General features: G+C 38.1%; 1 protein-coding gene across 2 annotated transcripts in view; it reads left to right on the top strand.

Annotated features, from left to right (window-relative positions):
- The first annotated feature begins 202 nt into the window (after positions 1 to 202).
- Positions 203 to 23,984, top strand: part of LOC134748223 (paired box protein Pax-1-like) — a 31,267-nt gene continuing 7,485 nt past the window's right edge. The window contains exon 1 of one of the 2 annotated variants that reach the window (XM_063682944.1): positions 203 to 760. In XM_063682944.1, coding sequence (XP_063539014.1) covers positions 682 to 760 — 79 coding nt within the window. In that variant the 5' untranslated portion in view covers positions 203 to 681. Of the gene's footprint in view, positions 800 to 23,984 lie in introns of both variants that reach the window. The other variant, XM_063682943.1, reaches the window with a different exon arrangement.

The following is a 23,984-nucleotide window of genomic DNA, read 5'->3' as shown; positions in this document are numbered from 1 at the left end:
CCTACTAATTAGCTACGATATGAAATATATCATTTTTAGCGTTATACATACCTACAGTGCTTTATTTAATTGACATGGTCTACATAAATTTAATATTTTAAGTTCGGTTATAGATCGAGTTTATGAATATTGTATAGTTTTTCATTTGACTGTATCCAGGCCAGGTACCTACTGAAACAAATATTCAGCAACAAATCTCATGCGCATACCCACAGAACTTTAACTAACTAACCTCTGTTGCGAGTCAGTAAACGGTTAACGAATATACATTATCAATTACAAACCGAGTACACGGATCCGGCACATAACATGCTCCTACATACCCCGCCGACACACGTTCCTGCAGTCGTCTCGCTCACCGCCCGAGCGCAACCGACCGAACGGGAAAACAGACATTTTACAACGCCAACACACTTCACCGACGCCTCTAAAGCCTTCACATAAAGTTCAATTTTCCGTGGCTCGAGACGGAGATGCATCAACACGCTTCAAATAGAACGCAACACGGAAAAAGGAAAGCGTTCGAAATGAAGCGCGGCGATTGGGCGATGCGCGCCAATGGCGGCGACGGGCGGGGCCGGCGCGCATGCGCGGCGGCGCGCGGCGCGCGCGCACATGTCCCGCTCGCGCGCCGCTCGGCGGACGCATGCGTAGCTCGGTGGTGTGTGCAGTGAAGTGATCATGCTTGGCGGCATGGACGGCAAGGAGTACGGCGCGCTGCACGCGGCAGCCGCCGCCGCCTCCTACGCCATGGACACGGGTACGTCTTTCGCCCGAGAAAGCCTGGACCACGCACTAGGTAATTGCCGCCAAAACCTTATTGCCTCATACAAAAACACATATGGCAAAATTATCACTTAGCGTCTGCTCTACACTTGTAGAGAAAAATAACGTAAAATGTACATCAAACTTTGTATACCTAGTAATTATTGTCAATTATATGTTCGACTCGTCTACCTATATACTCTCCCACTGTAAAAGCCTACCTCTTAAACTGTTTACATAAGACTTTCGTAACCCAATTTATTTTATTTTATTTTATTAGCCTACTTTGGTATCCCACTGCTGGGCAAAAGCCTCCCCTCGTTTTCTCCACTCGACCCTGTCATCGGCATTTTCCCACCATTTGGGGTAGAATGCGTCCAAGTCGTCCCGCCATCTCCTTTTTGGTCTGCCTGAACCCCGGCCTGCACCGTCTATGGTGCTCCGTGGGTCCCACTCAGTAACCATTTTGGCCCACATTTCCGGGTGCATGCGACTGACATGTCCCGCCCAGTCCCACTTAAGCTTAGCGGTCTTGACGCCTACATCTGCAACTCTAGTTCTGGAGCGTAGTTCCGTGTTTCTGTTTCGATCAGTTCTACGAACACCTAATATACTACGCTCCATAGCTCGCTGGCAAACCTTGAGTTTCGATTTTAGGGCCTCAGTTAATGACCAAGTTTGTGCACCGTAAGTTAGGATGGGCAGGATGCACATGTCAAGGAGTTTGCGCTTAAGACACAAGGGAACGGTCACCCTTCATTAGCGCTTTCATGGACCAGAAGCTCTTCCAGGCGTTCTCGATACGTCTGTCGATTTCGATAGACCGCCTGTTCTCGAAGGATGCTATCTGGCCCAAGTAAACGTACTCGTCGACATATTGTATATCCTGCCCATCTAGCCATCTACTACTATGCTATGTTTAGCTTGATTGGTCATCAACTGAGTTTTCGTCATTCATTGTAAGTCCAACCTCAAGGCTCGCCGTGCTCAGGTCTTGCAGCATTTGTTGCAGATGTGATGACGTGTGGGAGAAGAGGACTATGTCGTCAGCAAAGCGCAGGTTTGTTAACCTCTTGCCGCCAACTTCAATGCCCATCGTCTCCCATGAGACCGCCAGCTTTTGAAATATCTCTTGGAGACAACTGGTGAACAATTTTGGAGATAGCGGGTCGCCCTGTTTGACGCCTTTCGCTATGCTGAATACGGGACCGGGTGCGTGCAATTTAATGCTAGCTGTGCTATTATTGTAAATAGTTCCAACGAGTTCAACATATGCCGGATGGCGGAAAATATAGCGGAATGTAACCCAATTAATATTTGACCTAAACCTTCCTATATGCTAAGCGACATTTATCTTTCCTTCTATTAATTCATTTATCTCATAAGAGACGCGACGCGACGCGGTTACCGAATCCTGTCAAAAAACTGATAGGGCCAAAATTGGCTTACGGGCCTTAAGGCAAACATCACATGGGTATGTACTACGATAAAATTAAAGTCATTGTATTAATAACAATAAGCGCCAATTGCACCATCCCACTAACCCGGAGTTAACCGACTAAACCCTTAACCCAGTCTCAAATTGTACTGTAGTGATTGGTGCAAGTGGCCCTAAGTAAATTAAGTATCGAACCAAGTGAATTCAACACTAGAAGACATTTTAAGATTTTTTTCATTTTCATAAACCCATAAATGTACCTATATACTATATTGTTAATTGAAATCAAATAGGTTGAGCTGTATACGAAAACAGAGTTACCCACGAAATTATTAAAATTTCAATTCCAAATACGATTTAGAATACATATTCAACATTTTTCACGTGATTGCCGGTTGCGGTTGCGGGTGGTACTTGAATCAGGTCATAGAACAGCGTCTCTGGTCCTGACCACAAATTATGCATGTCAAATTGTATGATACTTGGGAAAACTACGATTACTAAGTAGAGTAGAAGAGGTAGGTTTATTTAATATGTAGGTTTTTATTTACTTCGATGGTTTGGGCACGTCATGCGCCGAGAACCCGAACACATGACACGCAAGGTGCTGGATATGTTCCCCACACAATCGCGACGAGGAAGACCCCGACTGACAAGGCTGGCAAAGGTGAAGAGGGATATGGAAGAAGCCCAAATCCCACCTGAGATGACCCAGGACCGAGAAGCCTGGCGAAATATAACTATTAGGAGAGCCGACCCCAAATAATGGGAAAAGGACAAGGAGAAGAAGGTTTTTATTTACGTTTTTTAAAATATCAAATAAATAATATGTAAATTTAAAGGCTTAAAAATTAATAAGTGTAAAGTTAAGTATGTACACGTAGAATAACCTATTTAATAGGTTAGGTAACATGTTCGGGATCATATATAATATTTATAGCTGTGTAAATTCAATAGAGTTTAAAACGTTTAAAGTAATTAGAAGGTGTTTCTCTTAAATGACACAGTAAAATTTTAAACAATAAATACCTACCTTTCTACCTAGGAGGAAGAACAGGAAGGTTAATAAAAAAGGGATTCAGATACATCGGATTAGCTTAGGATTTCAAACGCTTGGATATATTTTATTGTCATCATTTGATTCTACTAATATAAAGTAATATTTTTTAAAGGAAAAGCTTGACTTGTTAATAAAAATACTAAGTTATTTGTATGCCTATAAGATTTGAGGAGTTTCCTCGAGTTTTCATGGATCCCGTCATCACAATTAGATTTCTAAAGGAATTCCAATTCAGTTTAGAAATGAAAATCATGGCGTAGGTATCGAAACGTTACAAAAACCTTTGAAATCGCAGAACGGCCGAATTCCGAATTCCGATTATTGCAAATTTTGAATCAAGCGTTTTCATCAGTACCTACTACCTACCTAGCTACCTACAATAGGCTTTTTGGGTGGTTACTGCGATTCCCGCACGGACAGGTCAATTCGTGTTTTAGTTATTCGATATGTTTCCAATACGAAACTAATCTGTCAGTATCAAAATGACGTTTTTGGTCGAAGGCTTGTCACTTTTGACACTAACAGATCAGTAAAAAATTGAAAACAGATCGAATACCTACCTAACTAAAACTCGAATTGTTCTGAGAGTTTTTGTTTTTTGTTGTTTCTTGTGGAATAAATAAATAATATGTCGGGTTGTAGGTACCTATATGGTTTCTCTCTATATCTATATATTACTTATTCCGACTCTCATCGCATATCTTCCTTTTGGTGTATTCAATTACCTACTGTGGTACAGTCAGCGTCAAAAGTAATTACACTACGCGTCAAAAGTATCCCACCAATAACATTTTTATGTAAAATGATGCCAAGGCGAAACCATAAGGCTCGCACTGTCAAAAAATTATCAGATCTCTTTTAACTGTACAAGCCCTAACTTCACAAACTCTTCACCTTAGTCAAAATAATCTTATCTGGTATAATCCGAAAACAAGTTATGAGGGTTCAAAATAACGACGAAGCGCTTCGAGAAAAGGTGTAGTGCCCTTGCGCTTCGCATTGCTCGTCTTGCTGGCGGAGGCACTGCTTGCCCCCAGATCGAATATGTTCCTTTTCCTTTCTAATTTCTTGGCTTTACAAGTCTTGGTATGTAGAATAAATTAGTCTACGTCTGCGTCAGATAATTTAGGACGCGAACTGTAGATTCTATATCGTACTATAATGTACGAAAACTGTATTTTGTTATTATTTGTGTTTTCTCGTATCTTTGTATTTTTATTTGCTTTGTAGTTCGCAGTGCTTTAGTAGTAAATTAGTAATACTGTAATGCTGTGTAACTAATTTGAATAATAAAATAAAAATAAATAAATAAATATCTTCATTTGGAAAATAATTCCCGGATGACAGATAGTTTTGGAGCGTTGTTTCATCCTCTGCTGTGAATGCTGACTGTACTGTCTTCAGCTGTTTCACGCACAATACAGATTATGGATGGTATAGAAAGGATCGCAATCTCTTATGGCAGAATTGTTGTAAAAGTGACCGCGTTAAGCTTTAAATAATAGTTCCTAATCTCTCCGGTGGCGCTAGTTAGGCTCTGGGACATGAGTATAACATGAACCATATAAGGCAACAAATAACCCGACCAAATTACGTAGGTTGTTTTTGGTAGTATTTCGGTGTATGGTGGCGCCGCCTAATTACTGTTTTTTGATGGACACTTTTCATACATAGAGATTTGGCTCCTTTATATAGTCTCCATGCATATAAGGCAACAAATAACCCGACCAAATTACGTAGGTTGTTTTTGGTAGTATTTCGGTGTATGGTGGCGCCGCCTAATTACTGTTTTTGATGGACACTTTTCATACATAGAGATTTGGCTCCTCTATACAGTCTCCATGATACAGATCGTCAGGTGACAAGCAAAACTCAATATAATTACTGAAAAATAATTAAACAAACATCAACCTTAGGTATTCGGATAATAATACGGTTCGGCTATGAACTAAACTAAACTCTACTTAAACTAAACTAAACTCTACTTAAACTAAACTAAACTCTACTTAAACTAAACTAAACTTTACTTCGTGGTAAACTAGGTATATACTTTTTGTTTTAAATATACTTTTTCTTTGTAATACGTTTGTATGAAATGTAGTTTACCATGAGTAAATGAATTCTATTCTATTCTATTCTAACTTGTGGTGGTACTTAGTGATTTTTGCTTGTCAACCCGACGAAATGAGAAAGGAGGCAGTATTTCTGGCACCACAAGGAATATCTTGGCAAGTAGTGCTGGCTCAGCTGTACGCAAACAAGCGTAACAGTGACGCACGCGCGATAACCCGCGATACCCCCGCGATACCCCGCGATACCGCCGCAGCGCACGCGCCATTATGACCTGACTTCAAATTATACCTGACAAGGAGAGATGATTTTGGTGCAGTTACCATTTCGTACATTGACCCGCCATTTCCTATCTCCATGGCAGCGCACGCGCGTATAGTATGAATCTTCTCAAATGATTTTTACGTCTAAGACCATAATCTGTTAAACAAAAGCCATTGTTTCTTTTATGTGAGCGGTCGGCCTTTATGTGCCATTGTGTCTGACAATGGCACGCGCCGTAGCACGCGCTCAGATACAATGGCACACAATGGCCGACCGCTCTCACAAAAGAAACAATGGATTTTGTTTAACAGATTTATAGGGTCTTAATCGTAAAAATCATTTGAAAAGATTTCATACTATAATTATATTGCTGTCACCCATAATGCAGGCGGCCAATGCAACTATGCGAACGGGACAGAAATATTATTATGCTCGTGCGACAGAGATAGAAAATGTCGAGTCAATGTCATGAAATTCTTTGTGCTTAGCGTCCTTACTTTAGTAGCCAATCCACTCGTACAATGAGAATAGGCTACTGGCGATTTTATCATACATATGTCGGCGCGGAATCGGCAAAGGCCGATAGAAAGAACCTTTATGTCTACCAAAGATAGATATAACTCCGTAATAGATGGATACAGTCTAAGGAAAAAAACGTGCCTCGAAAATTACGAAAATTTGACTCTCGATCAGATGGCGCCACTAGTTTTGGCCTACACTCGTATAGAGGGCGTTGACAGTTTCGTTTGTTATTTATAATTTTAACGCATACCAGTGAAAGAACATGGGTCAAAATCATATAAAAATAATTAATGCAAATAAAAAAATAATTTATCCATATTTAAATACATTTTAACGTATTTTTTTAAATCTTCAATTTTAGTTTTAAAGTATGTCGATAGATGGCAGTGAATTTACAGTGGTTACAAAATTTACTATGACAGTACCGCTCTATCTGATTATATACTCATTGTGTCTACGCAATAAGAGCGAAAAAGGCGTCGGCGCGTCGGCAGGCGTCGGCCGATGCGAGCCGATCCGAATGACGACATATGTAGACCCTTAATCATATCTCATATCCACTAACGATTGACGTTCACTTGCGGGCCATATGTTTAGATTGGTTAAGCTAAGGTCAATCTTATTAATCTAATCGAGGTAGAATAATACTCTCCTTAATTAAGTAAGAAATTAGTGCAATGGGCCTGGTTCCCGAACTTTCGGAAGAATATTGCACTATCTGCTATCAAAGATAGATATATCCTCTTTGCTGCTATGTATATACAAGTGTTGATGCGTGCGTATTACCAAGTATTACGTAAGGATTAGTATCACATGTAAGCAATAACAAAGACAGATAACCCCGTTATCTCCATTAAACAATTTAATAACTTTAATAAGCCTCCCGATGTTCTTTCTAAAGACCTCGTTTGTAAAATTTCACTTACCCCCATTTTTCGGCTAAGGCGACAACCATAGGTTAGAGCGAGACCCAGCGATCGGACCTCTCGTTTCCACCTATGGTTTTCGCCTCAGCCTCAGCGCCTCAGCCAGTCGCGCAACGTTGTGGCCAGGACGTTACGGGCCAATTCGAATTTTAGGTATGTAGTCATTTCTTCAACCAAATACGTCACTATTAACACTGACAGATCAGTAGGTATCATATCGAGAACAGATCGAATAACTAAAATTCGAATTGGCCCATTAATCACTAAAGTATAAGTTAGCTTTAAGAGGTCCTCCCCCCTCCTCGTACCTCCGACATATCGAAGACGACATATCTTCGTGATCTCGAAAAACAGACTGGCTAGAATTGACACCAACATCTTCTAGCAGCGCGAGTTTTTCAAACTACCAGTTGTTAGGGTTCCGTACCCAAAAGGTCACGTTTTAATCCTTTGGGTACGGAACCCTAACAACCCTATTACTAAGATTCCGCTGTCCGTCTGTCTGTATAGATAGACAGTTGAAATTTTCACAGAACCCTCGGTGGGCGAGTCCGACTCGCACTTGTCCGGTTTTCTTGTTTATCCGTTCAAGTGGATACTAGGGATGTCACTCGGTCGAAACTTTATTATAACTTCAACAAATAAAATAATAACGCAACGTGAGAGGTAGCCACATTGCCTCACTGCGTGCGCGCAGTTCCTGAAAATGAAACAATAACGGTTTTACTTAACGGTACTAAAAACCTATAAAACGGGCGCGTTCAAAATTTGTTTATACGATAGTATTTTATTGTAGATGTTGAAATTAGATTTTTATTCAAATTAACAACTTGTACCAATAGATACAGATCAGGATACAGATCAGGAATCTATCTATCTTTCAGATTTTCTTAATACTTCTACAGGTACGATATTAGATACTAATCAATAAATACTAAGTGGTATCCTCTTTGGGGACAACAAATTACAAAAGTGTGTCAAATGTTAACCATCCGTTAATTTTAAGTTTGTGTATTGTTTTACATAAATTATTTTCAGTTTTCATTTTCAAATATGTACCTACATATCCCAATTAATGTTACATTAGACCATAAAGATTAGCTTAATCAATGAGCATATAATTAGATAGAGCGGTACTGTCATAGTAAATTTTGTAACCGCTGTAAATTCACTGCCATCTATCGACATACTTTAAAACTAAAAATGAAGATTTGTAAAAATACGTTAAAATGTATTTAAATATGGATAAATGATTTTTTTATTTGCATTAATTATTTTTATATGATTTTGACCCATGTTCTTTCATTGATATGCGTTAAAATTATAAATAACAAACGAAACCGTCAACGCCCTCTATACGAGACTAGGCCAAAACTAGTGGCGCCCTCTGATCGAGAATCAAATTTTCGTGATTTTCGAGGCACGTTTTTTCCTTAGACTGTATCCATCTATTACGGAGTTATATCTATCTTTGGCTTAATTCAAATCTAATACAATCCTTGTGTAAGTTTTTGAAAAGGAAATCTGACCCTCTAACGTACTAAATATGTAGCCTAAACATATATAAATGTAACGTTCATTCATAGTTCGTACCTTAGTTTACAATTAAGTCGGCCGGCATCGGCACCGGCGCGGCGCCCGCGCCGATACGAGTATCGCGGGTCGGCGATAATCGCGGTTATCGCGGGTCGCGTCAGCACGAGCCAATATAAACTAATGTTCCAATTGTTATTTACTTTATTTACACGGAATTCTATAGCTGAGTCTTAATTCTCAAGCTGTATATGCGAACAGCTTAGGACAACGCGCGGCGTGGGAAAAATTACAACTTGCATAGAACAACATCTTTATTCTATATTTAAAATGTTAAATACGAGTAGGTAATGTCTCCTAAAAATTAGCTTTATTTAAAGTTTTTGGAAGAAAATTACAATGTTTACAATGATGCAATGGAAGTCGTTATGTAGAGCCTAATTTCTGATATAAAGCAACGAGAACCGATTTTCCCCGATTAGCCCCGGACCATTTACATAGTAAGTACTTTAAGTAGGTAATACAATTTCTAGATTTCTAGATCTAGACTTGATCTTTTCATACGAGTATTCGTCTACATTAAATAGCATGCTTATTTTATTTCCATTAATACTCAAGATTCTTGTGACAATTTGCAGTTTTTGGCACAAATGTTTACGATAACAATAATTAAGAAAAACATAAACATACCTATAGTAGTTGTGGCCGCGATAAGACGTAGACGGGTAATAATAAGTTAGGAGCAATATCCAGAAAGTTACCTATTAGTTATTCTGTGACGTTACTGAATGAGTGTGCGCGAGCGACGGTCGATTCACAACTTTTTTCGTCATTTTTATCGCATTCAACCCGTTTGATATCGTTTCTGTTACCTACTAGTATTGCTCAGTAGTATGGTAGCAGTAAGTCTTTAATTATTGAGCCCTTTATGGTATAGGGGTCCAGGCAGGAGGAGTGAGGCAAACAGCGGTCAGTCTTATAATGAATATTTATTATAATAAATTGTCGCCTTATATAGTATTTCCATACTTTATTAAAATCAGAAAGGTAGGTATCCTAGAACTGTAGAATTTAATCTACCCTTTTACGTAAATCGCGCATCTAACGATAGCGATGGCATGTCTTCTATCCCGCTCTCGATCGCCGGATACATGAAGTGGGTAGTGGAAAATACAGCAATTCAGGATTACCCTTCCGCGGAGCATCTCACTATGTTGCTGTTGAGAGTAGCACGCCCTGTCTTCTATCTCGCTCCAACCGTTGAATAAATACAAGCGCGCCGCCTGCGCGTGCGCGCGCCTCAGTTGCGCCCGGCCGTCGATGCGAACGCATGTCCCATAATGGGAAATATTAAATGTAAAGAAAACCCTAAATACTTAAATCTAGCAATTTTAAAATCCGTGAGCAATTAATTATTTCTTAGACACGACAAACCCGCCTGCTAGATTTATATAAGTAGGTGTGTTAAGATTTAATACCTAAGCTAGTTATTAATTTCGTTTACGTAGTACCACTGTATATAACTAAATTATTAATATTAATAACTATATATCTTGTATACCTAAACATATATTTTTTAATTTGCGTTTAAAATTATGTAGCGATCAAATTTTAAATTAAATTTTTTGTAACATTATGAAACTGTCAATTTTTGTAACATTTTCGCTGCGTCAGCGGGTACCTAGATTCAGAGTTTCAGACAGATTTAATACAAGTAGGTATGTGAATGTGATTATTTGCCGCATCAAAAGTGTTAACATAGCAAACCATTAACTGCATGGTATTTCATGAAATTATTAATTACCTAAATAATGTCAACAGTAATAGTGTCAACAAATAAATGAATATGTACTATCTACATGTTGGTAGTGACGACGCATGGTATAATAATATACCTAGTTCGCCTGGTACTCTCTTCCGAGTCTTCCGAGACTTGCGAACCACGTGAGTCACGTGACTCACACAAGCCTACGTCATCGTGCTGTTAAAAGGTTCACGATGACGTACGTAGGCTTGTGTCAGTCACGTGGTTCGCGAGTCTTGTAAGAGAGTACCAGGCGGAGTATATTATTATACCATGTAGTGAAGAGTACCTAGTAAATAAATAAACACTTACTTATAGGTAACATTGAACATGAATAAGTAAAAAACAGTCTCAATGTTGCACTTAAACTATCGTGAGACATATTTCAAAATATTTATCAGTACGGTTTTTACTCACTATTATATATTTTTAGTCGCTTTTGCCGACATGTTTCGGATTCTTTCGCGTCGAGCGACGAGGCGGGCGGCGCGGGCAGTGCACGACGTACAACCGCTGCGGACACTCGTGCCTGAGGATGGATTCCCAAAGAATCCGAAACATGTCGCCAAAAGCGACTAAAAATAATAGTGAGTAAAAACCGTACTGATAAACAGTCTCAATGTTCTGTGTAGTCAACAGGAAAAGATATTTTCAAGGAAATTATATAAATGAATTCAGCGGTCACATATACGTATTAGGCAATAAAAAAAATTATTTTTGTATATTTAACCTAGTGAATCATGAGTGAATGTTTCCTTTCATCTAACAATATTTAACACGCATGTCACATGCCTATCGCAAAATACTATTACAAATATTATTCAGTGCTCACCAATAACAATTAAACAGTATAGATACGTAGCTACATAATGTGGTTTAAATAATAACGTATGTGCGCTGAAAATGTTATAACAAATTACCACTTCCCAAGCAAAATTTCTCAAAATTTCGTTAGAGCCAATCATCTAATTGTGATGATGACTAAATGTGCCATTTTCAACAAAAAGGGTACTTATTGCCGGTTGTCAATAAGGCGCTATTTCCATATATCTTCAATTCGAAATCAACCTTATCGACAAGCGACAATGTGGTACCTTTTGGTTGAAAACGTCACAAAAATCATAAAAATTAAACAACCTACCATAAGTACCCCACTCACTCGGCGCCGGCGCCACCGCTAAAGCTCTGCTCAAACAACGCATAATGTTACAATTTCCTGTCAATTAGCACTATTTACACCGTACCCTGCTCCATCGCCCTTACTACAAACGCCGTAAGGTCTAACGAATGCGCTAAGTAGAGGGCAAACATTGCTGTACCCATTTGTACTAATCGTATTGTGGTTGTTTGGTTGCTGCGCTTTTTATTCACATTTGTGTTGGCTCGGCGGGACAAAGTAGCTGTCTTTGTTTGTTCATAGAATTTACCTTTGTTTCTACGGAGCCAACCCCTTCAAAGAAACAAAGGTAATGTTTAATGACAAATACGTTTAAGTACTTACCTAACTTTTTCTTCATGAAGATTTATTATTATATATTATAGCCTGAATTTATTGAGCGCTGGTGGCCTAGCGGTAAGAGCGTGCGACTTGCAATCCGGAGGTCGCGGGTTCAAACCCCGGCTCGTACCAATGAGTTTTTCGGAACTTATGTACGAAATATCATTTGATATTTACCATTCGCTTTTCTGTGAAGGAAAACATCGTGAGGAAACCGGACTAATCCCGACAAGGCCTAGTTTCCCCCTGGGTTGGACGGTCAGATGGCAGTCGCTTTCGTAAAAACTAGTGCCTACGCCAATTCTTGGGATTAGTTGCCAAGCGGACCCCAGGCTCCCATGGAGCCGTGGCAAAAATGCCGGGACAACGCGAGGAAGATGATGATAGCCTGAATTTATTGAGGCCTCAGAATTGGATAATTTTCTAGTTAATATTAGACTTATATTGACCGGGATATGGACCGTGATTACTTTTTGTATTGTTTTTGAGCTCCCGACATTTCGACGCTCAAAAACTTCAGACCTCCTGTTGTTTTAACCGCCGTGAAATAAAAACCACAAACAATAGAAACCTAAAAACTATATCCAAAAGAACAGAATAGAAGACAACCAAAATGACTTTTTTCTTTCTTTTTTTAAAACGGCCAAATCATTCCAGGCAGAAATATTAGGACCGCACCTTGTATATGTAGAGTTCACTTTCCTGGATATCGTACAATTCGTACATAACATATACATATATCTACTAAATACATACTTAACTTAAAACTAACGCAACATCGCAACACAATAACAAACCACGAATTGAGATGCGACATAGTCACAGATTAATAAATAGTACATAGTGCCGAATAATGGCAGTCGCTATCACAAAGTATTTACATACATTTAAGAGGATCGGAAAGCTTCTGCAATTGGAAAACCGAGAAAAACGTTAAAAGCACATTATTAAGTTGAATATGGCCGGTCACCTCACATTAGGCATGAGCCACTCAAGCCCTGGTTTGAATTATACAATGCTTTTACTCACGAGTGGACAAACAATTCAATAATTCAATAAACGGCGGCGCCTTCACGGCTGCCGTAGTTCTCGCATCACATCAGTAGGCTAAGATACTTTAAAAACGCGGAACACTTTCTACTAACCAACATTTACAATATATTCTTGAAAATAAACTATTGAAATTTAAATTTAAATTGAAAACTTGTATCGTAAAAACTGAATGGACTAGCAAAAATAACATTGATCATCAGTAGGCTTTCGAATAAGGTTTATGAGCAGTAGTAGTATAATAGTCTGAAAGTGGAAGTGGCTTTTATGTAAGATGTCTCTGTGCTACGAAATTTGAGCAGCTAGGTACCTAACGGATTTAATTGAAATTGAATGATGAACATTAACCGGTGGCAGAAAGCGACTATTAACGATCGAATATTTTTTTACTCGATAATCTTATTTGAACGGATTTTGCTCACTGCCACCGAGTTCAGTTCAGTTCAGTTCATTTCAGTTTTTATTGATAAAAAATATTTTACGGGTCACACAGGTACATTTGAAATACGACAGTTATATACAATTAAATATGAGTTAAAAGAAAAAAAACTCTTACCCGTAAAGCTCCTAGGCACCTGCGTGACTCTGCCTACAGCGTATTGTTGTAAACTGTGCACTGTGGCCAGTTTCTCTTCGGTAGCTTATTTGCAGTACCGACGCGGAACGCGGCTGTTTGGGCGCAGTCATAGCACAAGGAAGGTCTTAAGTGTCCATGACGTTTGTCTGTCTGTCTGTCTTTTTTGTATGAGCCGAGGTTGTGTCAGATGCTTCGCTACCTCTCTCTTTGCTCGGTTTGTGTGTGATTATCGTACCGCTAAGTGACGCTATTGTACTCGTATTGAATTTCAGGATAGGTACTAATTACTGAATGCAAACAGTTTGTAATTAAGATTAACACTTTAATAACTTTGGGCATGTGTAACACGGGCTGTAGGCAATTAATTTGGCATGTTTGTACCTAATTAAAAAATCACAGCGATCGATTGATACTATCACTTCGTGTAATGACATTGTGACATTTGTGACTAAGTTATGGATACAGCTATGTTTTGGTATGAATAAGTATTATCAGGATCTAACTTTCTAGAAGGTCGAAATTGAAAGTTCCTGATTTGTTTTAGTTTCACTTGATCTTATTGATAATGATAATGCACATCGAAAAATAAAACAGTTTTACAGCTTTATCAAGCTAACTAAAGGGGCCCACTGACTATCAGTCCGCCGGACGATATCGGCCTGTCTGTTGTTCGGAACTCAAATTTTTGTTCTAACTGACAGGCCGATATCGTCCGGCGGACTGATAGTCAGTGGGCCCCTTTAGTACATCGCATTAAACAATACCCAAAATCCCAAAAATGTTATAAAAACAAAACAGTTGTTTAAATTCGTTGGATTTTTTTATGTTTTTATTTAAACTTTATTGCAAAAAGATATACAATTATGTAAAACTGGCGGACTTAATGCCAAAAGGCATTCTCTACCAGTCGACCATAGGACCAAACAGAAACACTAAAAGATGGTGCAAGGAGAAACGAACAATCCAGTCAAGGCAATTGACAAATACATTACAAAGGCAAACATTGTATAACATATACTTACATAAGATAAGATAAGATAAGATAAGATAAGATAAGATAAGATAAGATAAGATAATTATTTATTTGCTAAACATAAATATACTAATACATATATGGGATGATGAACACTAGACGAGTTCTTCATTTAGCAGATGACTACGGAGCTTCCGCTTGAAACCTAATTTGCTTGGGGCTTGTCTTATAGGGTGAGAGGGAGTGCATTCCAGAGACGGATTGCCTGAACGGGTATCAGACAACGGGTAATGGCTATCATGTATTATGTAGGTATGTTTTTTTGCAAAATTCTTGAATTTTTTTATTAATAAAGTTGTAGTTTCAAGCGGAAGCTCCGTTTCCGCTTGAAACCTAATTTGCTTGGGGCTTGTCTTATAGGGGGAGAGGGAGTGCATTCCAGAGACGGATTGCCTGAACGGGTATCAGACAACGGGTAATGGCTATCAGGTATGTAGGTATGTATTTTGGCAAAATTCTTGGATTTTTTTATTAATAAAGTTGTAGTTTCAATAATATTACATTTTTAGGGTTCCGTACCTCAAAAGGAAAAAACGGAACCCTTATAGGATAACTTTGTTGTCCGCCCGTCCGTGTGTCTGTCTGTCAAGACCCTTTATCACGGAAATGCGTCTGTACCGAGTTCAAATTAAAACCATATACTCATGTCTACAGTCCCTTGAAGCTGTGAAAAAATTCAAACTTGTAATCTAAATTAACGTAAAATAAATATAAGGCCGTTGATGCCGCAAAAAACGTATATTTCGACACTCAACGGAATCAAAATTTATAGGGTACTACCCGTTGACCTACAAGTATAAAATTTGGCAACTATAGTAAAAAAATATAGAAAATAAGTTAAATTTGTACGGAACCCTCGGTGGGCGAGCCCGAATCGCACTTATCCGGTTTTATTGATATCAAGCGTAATATACCACTCGCACTTGCATGTGCGTGCTAGACTCTAGCCATAGGCACTGATGTGGAATAAAATAAATGAAAAACAGACCTAAGTAAAAAGTGTCCCTATAGCCCTACTACTGCTGTCCTCGAATTGTTTACGCACGCATTAACCGAGTAAACAGCGTAATGGCGGCAAACACGACCCCCTCCCTTCCCTGCGACTACTGAATCAACTCCCGCGCATCGAGTGCGCGCTCTTCTATTTAAATGGATTGTTATGCAAGATCTTCAGAAGCCTTACGGCATCTGAAGCTAAAGATAGTTTATTCTTCAATTTAGGTATATTATCTATAGGTACAATGTGCTTTATGAATGTCGAAAAGGAAAACTACCGCCACCGTTATAGTAGGCCACCGGTTATACTAGGTCTACCACTACGCCTTTGAGAAGAATGTTGAATGAAAAATGTTCTGAAGTTAATGATGATTTTTGAAATGTTTTCGGGTGTTATTCCTTTTCTTTAATTTCTGCTGTCGTATTGAAGATTTTCCAATATGCCAGGCCTTTCATACGTCGTCATACCTACCTCTTCCGCTTGTTGGGCTCTCAAAAATACCGATTGTTGATCTTTGAGCTTCGCAAACAAAAGCATTCTCTTTCCCTGCCTCTCGAAAGATATTCTTGTCTTTTTTAAAGATCCTATATAATTGTACGTAACTTACGTAAGTAAAATAATTAAGGAAGGTGTAAAACCTTTGTAATGGTTCGGCGCTATATGTTGTTTCAAAGTAGGTAAATGGGCTGAAAGCCCAAAGAGAATAATGACAAACAGTATAAAGACTGACAATAGATAAAAAAGGCTTAAAACACTTACATATGGAGTACCTATACCAGTTTTTTAAAACAACATAAGAAATTATACAGTCTCATGGAAATGGAAGGTTTATTCACTTGTTCTTTAGTATATTTATGATCTAGGATTTATTTTAGTTTATAAATTAAAATTCTTGTATCCAGCACGCGTACAGTAATCGTAGAATTCTGGGGGCTAGAAAAAATACATATCTAAACAAAGCACAACTCACCCTCCAAACTCAAAAATATCATAACTAAGCGTCCGACTCCCTCAAAACATGTTGAAATATTTACGCTAAGGCATCTTAAGGGGTGTACAAGAAGTTTGTGTCAAACCATTACTCAAAGTTTTTCCAAAGTCCAGCTGTAACCTTTAATTGGGCGCTTGACTTTAAAACCATTCTAAAAGGTCTTTACCCAACAAAGCGCTACCCATTACGATCGTTTTGGTTTTACGTAAAGGCAGGCTAGTCAGGACCAATGTAACACGACCACGACCTAAGTATAACAACTATACGTAATCTTAGAGCTGATTTATACTGGTCTTACTGAGCCTACAACACTGTAAGCATTCTGAATGACATCCCCGTTGTGCGGAAATCTGAATCTAAAAATACGTCGAACAAATTGAATCCCCTTAGTTTGGTCGTAAAAGTGCCACAGCCTAACAAATTGTGCTCGAGCGACGGTTTCGAGCCGCGTGATGGATCGTTGGCCATCGATTGTCTGTGGCCTGCTTCAAAGAACTTGCCAGATCGATTTATTTCTGTGGCTGTAGATATACCTACATATTAAATGGCTATAATATTAAAAGTTCTATAAAGCTGTATTGTTTATAGCGTATTTTCTAAAGATTTGTGAAAATACACATTAAAAATTTCAACTAATACTTTTGGCTCCAGTTCTCCGCTGTCTGATAAGTCCGAATTGAGTATATATATAAATCTGTTATTAGTGGAAGCCATACAAGCCGTATTTGTGTTTTTTTATGTGTAGCTTACTGCACTATGGAGTTTACTTGCCTATCAAGATTTTTTAAATACCCAACAAAATGAGTGTTGGCCTTCGACATATTTAGTAGTATGAGTACCTACACGCCGGTTGTCTCTATCCTATGCAATGCAATCCCTGCACAAGATTTTTTTTAAGGTGCTGTTATTTTTCCTATATTCTATATTCCCACTTCTTGAGATCAATCTTATACTTAGATCTTTGTATTGGTGACAATAAGACAGTTACAACAAAAAAAAATATAAATTTACGATTTCTTCCGAAGTAGACAAGTATTTGTAAGAAAACATATCTTAAGGTCCTATATTCTTTATTATCGCCTTGATCTTACGATCCGTAGGTCTTTCATTTTTTGCTTCTTGCCCTGCTAATAAATGATGTCGATCCTCGGGCACGTGCCTGCGGACAATTAGCGGGGGCACGTGTCGGAATGGCAGCTGGGTGAGCTGGGCCACCTCCGGCACTCATTAAAGGTGATTTAAGGTGACACGAATTGTCGCGCCAGTGCCCGCCGGTATTCGACCTACTTTGAGCGACAGTAGACCCAATAGATCATACTACAATTACTACATTCTAACAATTACAGAGGCAAAATTAAGGCCGTTCCATCGGTTTGCCGCTGTCTTTGTTACATTTCGCAAGAAAGAACGGGAAAGAACACGCGCCAAGTGTCAATTTTGATCGAATTTTGTCGGTTTTTATTTATTTTAAAAACGTTGCCTTACAATATCGAAATTCTAAAGCTATAAAATTACTATTTATGTTAAGATTGTTTTTTGTTTTTTTTTTTGTTTATAGTATCAAATAATAAACAACCGAGTAAAGTAGGATTAATTGTATCGAGCGAAGTGTCATAATTCGTGTATCGGAAGCTATGTTGTTAAAGATAATATAGTCAAGAACTACATATATTTTTTCCACGTCTACAAATATCAACGCCTCTTAGAAAAACATGATCATATAAGGAGATTTTTCGCCTTCTGGCTCAGGGAACCGCCTTAAGCAGATCATCGAAATCTGAATATCCAGGAGGTTCCACAAATTTCAACTAAGTATAAAGGCCTTTTGATACAAAGGGACCGGGACGGGACCAAACATTTGATTGCAATTATTGAGGTTTTCCATTTATCCAGGTCCCAAATAACCAGATTTCACTGTAGTCCTGTCAGTCCTGTGACGTGCACCGACATGCACGTGAGGTAACAACCTTAAAGTGTAATGCGGTAGCAACTGTAGCAAGTAAGCGATTTCCCCATACCTACATCCCCAGGCAACTGATTCTTTAGTGGAAGCAGGATAAACATTTTCTTACATAGAAAAAAAACTGTACGAATGCGCAAGGTTTTGCTAAACTGACAGTTTCAGTTTACGAAATATTCTGTGATATTTATAACTGAATGCACAGAATTTCGCCCGAGTTTACGAGCGCAACACGGACCAATCACAGCCCAGCGCCATTACAGATGTAACGTGCACGATACGGAATAATTACATTTACTATTAAACTCCGTGATTAAAACGCTCCAATGTTTAGGTGGCTATCAAACGTGCTGATAACGATAATGCGTGTAACATTTGATTTACTGCTATTTTAATAATATTTTGTGTTATTGTTTACGTACAACTGTATTTATAAGTATAAAAAATATATAAAAATACTAGAAACGGATTCTGGGATCCTTTGGAAAGCTTTTAAGTAAATAAACATGCCAGTATTTTTGTCAAGTCTTCATTCAAGGTGTCCAAGCCACAAAATTGTACCTTTTTATTTAGGTAATCTTTAGTGTAGGAAACCTTTATGTATAAAAGGCAATCTTTCATAAACAGAATTCGCTTACTTCTACTTATAGTTATGCGTGAATATAATAATATTTGCAGAAATTTGACGTTACCATTATGTTGAACAAACCTGGCTTCCACGCTCACAAGCGCACCTTTAGGTGCTCCGCCAATCAAGGCCCGGCGTAAGGCTCTCACGCCCAGGGGTCAACAAGCTTCGGTTTCCATGTTTAATAAATTATGACAGTCTGATTAACATAGTTATGTAGTTGTAGGTGTGGTAGAGTTCCTCTGTTGAGAAGCAACTTACTATTTACTCTATTCCTAGGTTCCTAGGCTTGCCCATTTGGATACATTTACCTACGCCTTTAATTGCACAGGTTTTTAAAACTAAGGGCGGCCGATTAGCTCTGTCTGGGTCGCCCAATTGGTATGCTCGATAACTTTCCGCTGAGCTCATTTACATTATTTGAAACCATTTTGGTGCTAAATGACACCTAGTACCTCTTTTAGGTTAGGTCTTTGTAATTTAAAAGAAATAAAGTAAAAGAAAGATTGCATGATTCTCTCTGTCTATGTTTGAAATGAGACAGTCCTTTGACAAACTGTATGCTGAATGCGGGCTAAATTTTGGCCAATGTCGTGTTCTTTTGTAGACTTTTTAAAATGAATTTTTCTTTGTTCGCGCCCATTGAGGCGTACTAGTACTACACAGTAAGGTTTTTAAAGGGTCGGCAACGCGCGTGTAATATCTCCGGTGTTGCAGGCGTTCATAGGCTACGGTAACTGCTTACCATCAGGCGGGCCGTATGCTTGATTGCCACCGACGTGGTATATAAAAAAAAAAAAAAGTTTCTTTTACTACGTTTTTATGGACTGTTATTTCGATGCTTTAAGGTATATCGTATCAGAAACGCGGTCATCAAAACACAACCAGTAGTGCTGGCACTTGAGCCCACTCATATCTAATACTTGTTTGCGGGCCCGCCCGCGGCGACAGGGCGCCGACAGACCGACAAACAGAGCCACCGGACGGCAAACATACGGGAGCACTGCGCGCGCACTTGCAAGAGAGCTGTTCGAAAAACATTTGTATTGGTCTGGTTTGTCTGTCTAGCAACTATGGATGGCGTTGTCCAGATGATAATATAAAATAGAATAGAATAGAATAGTTTTTATTCGTAAACACACAGACAATAGACATACATTAAAAGAACATAGTGAAAATAAAGTGTCACGAAATGGCCCCATCTCAGCATGCTGCTGGCGACTTCCAGCGCTGATCTTCCGATGAGACCATCAGGTGAGAATCACGGAAGGTAACAGACAAAAAGAAAGCAACATAAAGGAAAGAGACATAAAATATGGCGAAAAATAAATTACACCATAATATCGTCACTTTTTATTAATAAATATTTCGTAGCAATCATTTTGATGCGATTTGTAATGTTTTTAAGTTAGTATATCCCTCTCAGGGTGAAAAATGTTGTGAATGTTGTGATGCACTCGGCAGCAACGTTTGTTTACTTAATAAATATGCTATTTTCAACCAAAAGGGTATTTATTGTCGCTTGTCAGTAAGGCGCTATTTCCATATAACTTCCATTAGAAATCAACCTTATCAACAAGCGACAATGTGGTACCTTTTGATTGAAAACGTCACAAATATTTATTTAAGTACGAGAGCAGTAACTTATCATCGAAAATAGACAAAGTAATAAATTAAAGAGCTAAACTTATTAAGAAATTCTATTATATTTAGTCGATATGTGTCAAATAATTATAAGGGTTTAACAAGACATAAAAAGGGAATCGATAGGTAGATTTTTATTCCAAACGCGCGATTTTTTAGTTATTTTTAATATGCGCGCTTTTATTTTTTTAATCAAGATTGGTATTAACTATTTGCAAAGGTCAAACATAATACTGGTTTAATCAAGAGCGGACCTGTGAATGTGTTGGTTGGCATTGATGCGGGGGCGGTGGAGGCTTTCAGAACGTGAGCAAGTCGGTGACAAAGCCGAACGCTCAGTTTGAGGCAAAAATTGTATAGCTTTAAAAGTTTAATGAACTAGAGTAGAGGTTCTCAAACTTTTTTGGTGACGGAACCCTTTTGGAAAGCGAAATATTTAACGGAGCCCCAAAAAAAATCGTTCGTCACTGTGGACCAGATATACCTATGAATGAATGAATGAATATTCTTTATTTCGGACCATGTCCATATACAATTTAATAACATGTAAAATTAATATTAAATTATATAATAAATTACAATAAATTACATTTGTTAGTAGCAGTATGAAGTCTTACAACTAAGGTTAGTATTCTAATTTTACTATAGAAGAGCTGGAGTGTTTTCCTTTTATTACAAGTTTTACAAGTATTTTCGCGAAGCCCCTACCGAGGCTATGTGGAGATTGCGGCTCCGCGGAGCACACATTGAGAATGGCTAAACTAGATTAATAGTGTAGTTTGCTTCGGTCTGAGACATCACGAATTTGTTCAGTCAGCAAAAGAAAAATTTCGCTCGGTCGATTATTGCAAAATATCCACCTTAATTATAAAACTTTACGGGCCTGATTTAGTTAAATTATGTTTTATTCCTTTCTTACAAATACATCAGTCAACATGACAGATAAAGTCAAACGATTTATGGCTAATTCAGGTTTATTAAGAGGCCCACTGACTATCAGTCCGCCGGACGATATAGGCCTGTAAGTTGTTCGGAACTGTCAAATTTTTGTTCTAACTGACAGGCCGATATCGACCGGCGGACTGATAGTCAGTGGGCCCCTTAACGCGCATAACACCATTAGTATTTAGATGACTTCAATTGGGTGTGTGTTTTTTTAACTAGGTATTTGAACCAAAGATCCGAAGATGAAGAAGAAGGAGAAGATGAAACTCCGTAATAGATGGATACAGTCTAAGGAAAAAACGTGCCTCGAAAATCAAGAAAATTTGATTTTCGATCAGAGGGCGCTACTAGCTTTGGCCTACTATCGTATAGATGGCGTTGACGGTTTCGCTTGTTATTTAACAATTTTAACGCATATCAGTGAAAGAACATGGGTCAAAATAATAAAAATAATTAATGCAAATAAAAAAAATCATTTATCCATATTTAAATACATTTTTCCCCTCACTAGCTCGGAAAGCCGTCTTTTATCCTTTAAAACAAGTGGGGGAAAACGCATTTTATCCACTAGTGGGGAAAGTAATTTGACCTTGGATGGAGCGTGTTTAAGTAGCTTGACAGATAACAAAACGTAAAACGCTCATAATAATGGTTCGTTCGATATTAATTATCATTAAATAAATGGTTTGAGAATCTAATAAAAAATACCAGATTTAACTTTATTTAATGATTTTAAGTCATAAACCTTAAAATTACGTAATAAACGTTTGTTTTTTAATAATTATGTTAAATATAATTCTGAACGCACAAGTTAAGTCGATGCAATTTCAAAACGCATCATTGACATTTCATACGTCAGAAATGTCAACATTGTCAACAACAATTTTACTTAAATACTTCTCACGTAAAAGTACAGAATTTCCAGAGTTTTTTGTTATAATATCGTAAAAAAATGAGTGAATCCAGTTGATGAAGATGATCTAACGCCTGTGGATGTTGCACTTTCCTCGCTATAGTAAGGGGAAAAGTTTTGTGTTACACACGGGTGCAAATGTATTTTACTTCTCGTGTGTTAAAACACTCGCTACACTCAGGATTCTATTTTAGAACCACTCGCTTCGCTCGTGGTTCAACTATAGAATCCTTTCGCTTGCTCGTGTTTCAATTCCACACTCGCGGGTAAAATACAACTTTGCACCCTTGTATAACAAATGACTATTATCGTATTTTTATATCTTTGATAATATTAAAGTAGCTATAGGTCTTTCATGTTAACACTGGTTTTAGTTTTAACTTATATATCCCTAGTTACAAATCGCACAATAATTTTAATTTCATAATAGTTTTAATGATTAATGTACCTACTTATTAAGTAGTTCGTTTATTTAATTTTTACTGTGTATCGTTTTTTTATGTTGTTCCAAACAATTTGTTTAGGTACATTACTAATATGATTGACCAACTACATAATTGAAATAATTTGATGCAGTCGACTTACTTTTCATTTGCTTTTCATTGAATGAATGAAAGATTTCGTTCATCCTCAGTTTATTGCACTTTAGCTATATCCTGAATGATATTTTATTGGGAATACGCGTCGTTTCCACAGCTCTCCGTTGCGGCATCTTTTTCACCTATTTATAGTCCAAATACTTATAAATAATTCTCATCGACACACTTCACAGGACGCCTGAAATACACCGCTTTTGTTCTTTAAGCCCCACAGCGAACGAAATACTCGCTCAACTATTGTCCGACTCTCCGACATTATCATTAGAATCAAAGAAACTAATAATTATCATATTTACGGGCTACAAACCCGACCACTAGCCGTAACGATCCATTGCATCCTTTGTTCTTCCTAAAACATCGACCAAGTATACGGGAAAAGCAATATATCTCGCTTTCTGAAGCGCCGCTTGAATTAATGAATGCATTCGCCGAAAACACTAGTAACTGTCAGCGAACAAACGTCAAAGAAAACAGTAAATTATTTCTGAAAAAGATGTTCCCCGCTTTATTGCTTGGTGCTCTTCGCGCTCGCTGCGAGTCGTATATGGCTGTCCCGCTTGGGAACCAATTAGATGATGCTCAAAGAAAGTTTAAATTGAGAAGTCGATTTGGTAGTACTTATCGCGAGGGAGGGACCGTTTATCGTTAAATATAAATATCGACGAAATTTTATTGGACAATATGACTCAATGAGGGCCTAATTTGACACCTTTTGACACCTTATATTGGATTATTATTGATATAGGTATGATTATGATTAATATTGG

Source organism: Cydia strobilella, chromosome 16 (genome assembly GCF_947568885.1).
Source record: "Cydia strobilella chromosome 16, ilCydStro3.1, whole genome shotgun sequence".
NCBI lineage: Eukaryota > Metazoa > Arthropoda > Insecta > Lepidoptera > Tortricidae > Cydia > Cydia strobilella.
Note: the sequence above shows the minus strand (reverse complement) of the source record. Positions and strands in the feature narration are given on the sequence as shown.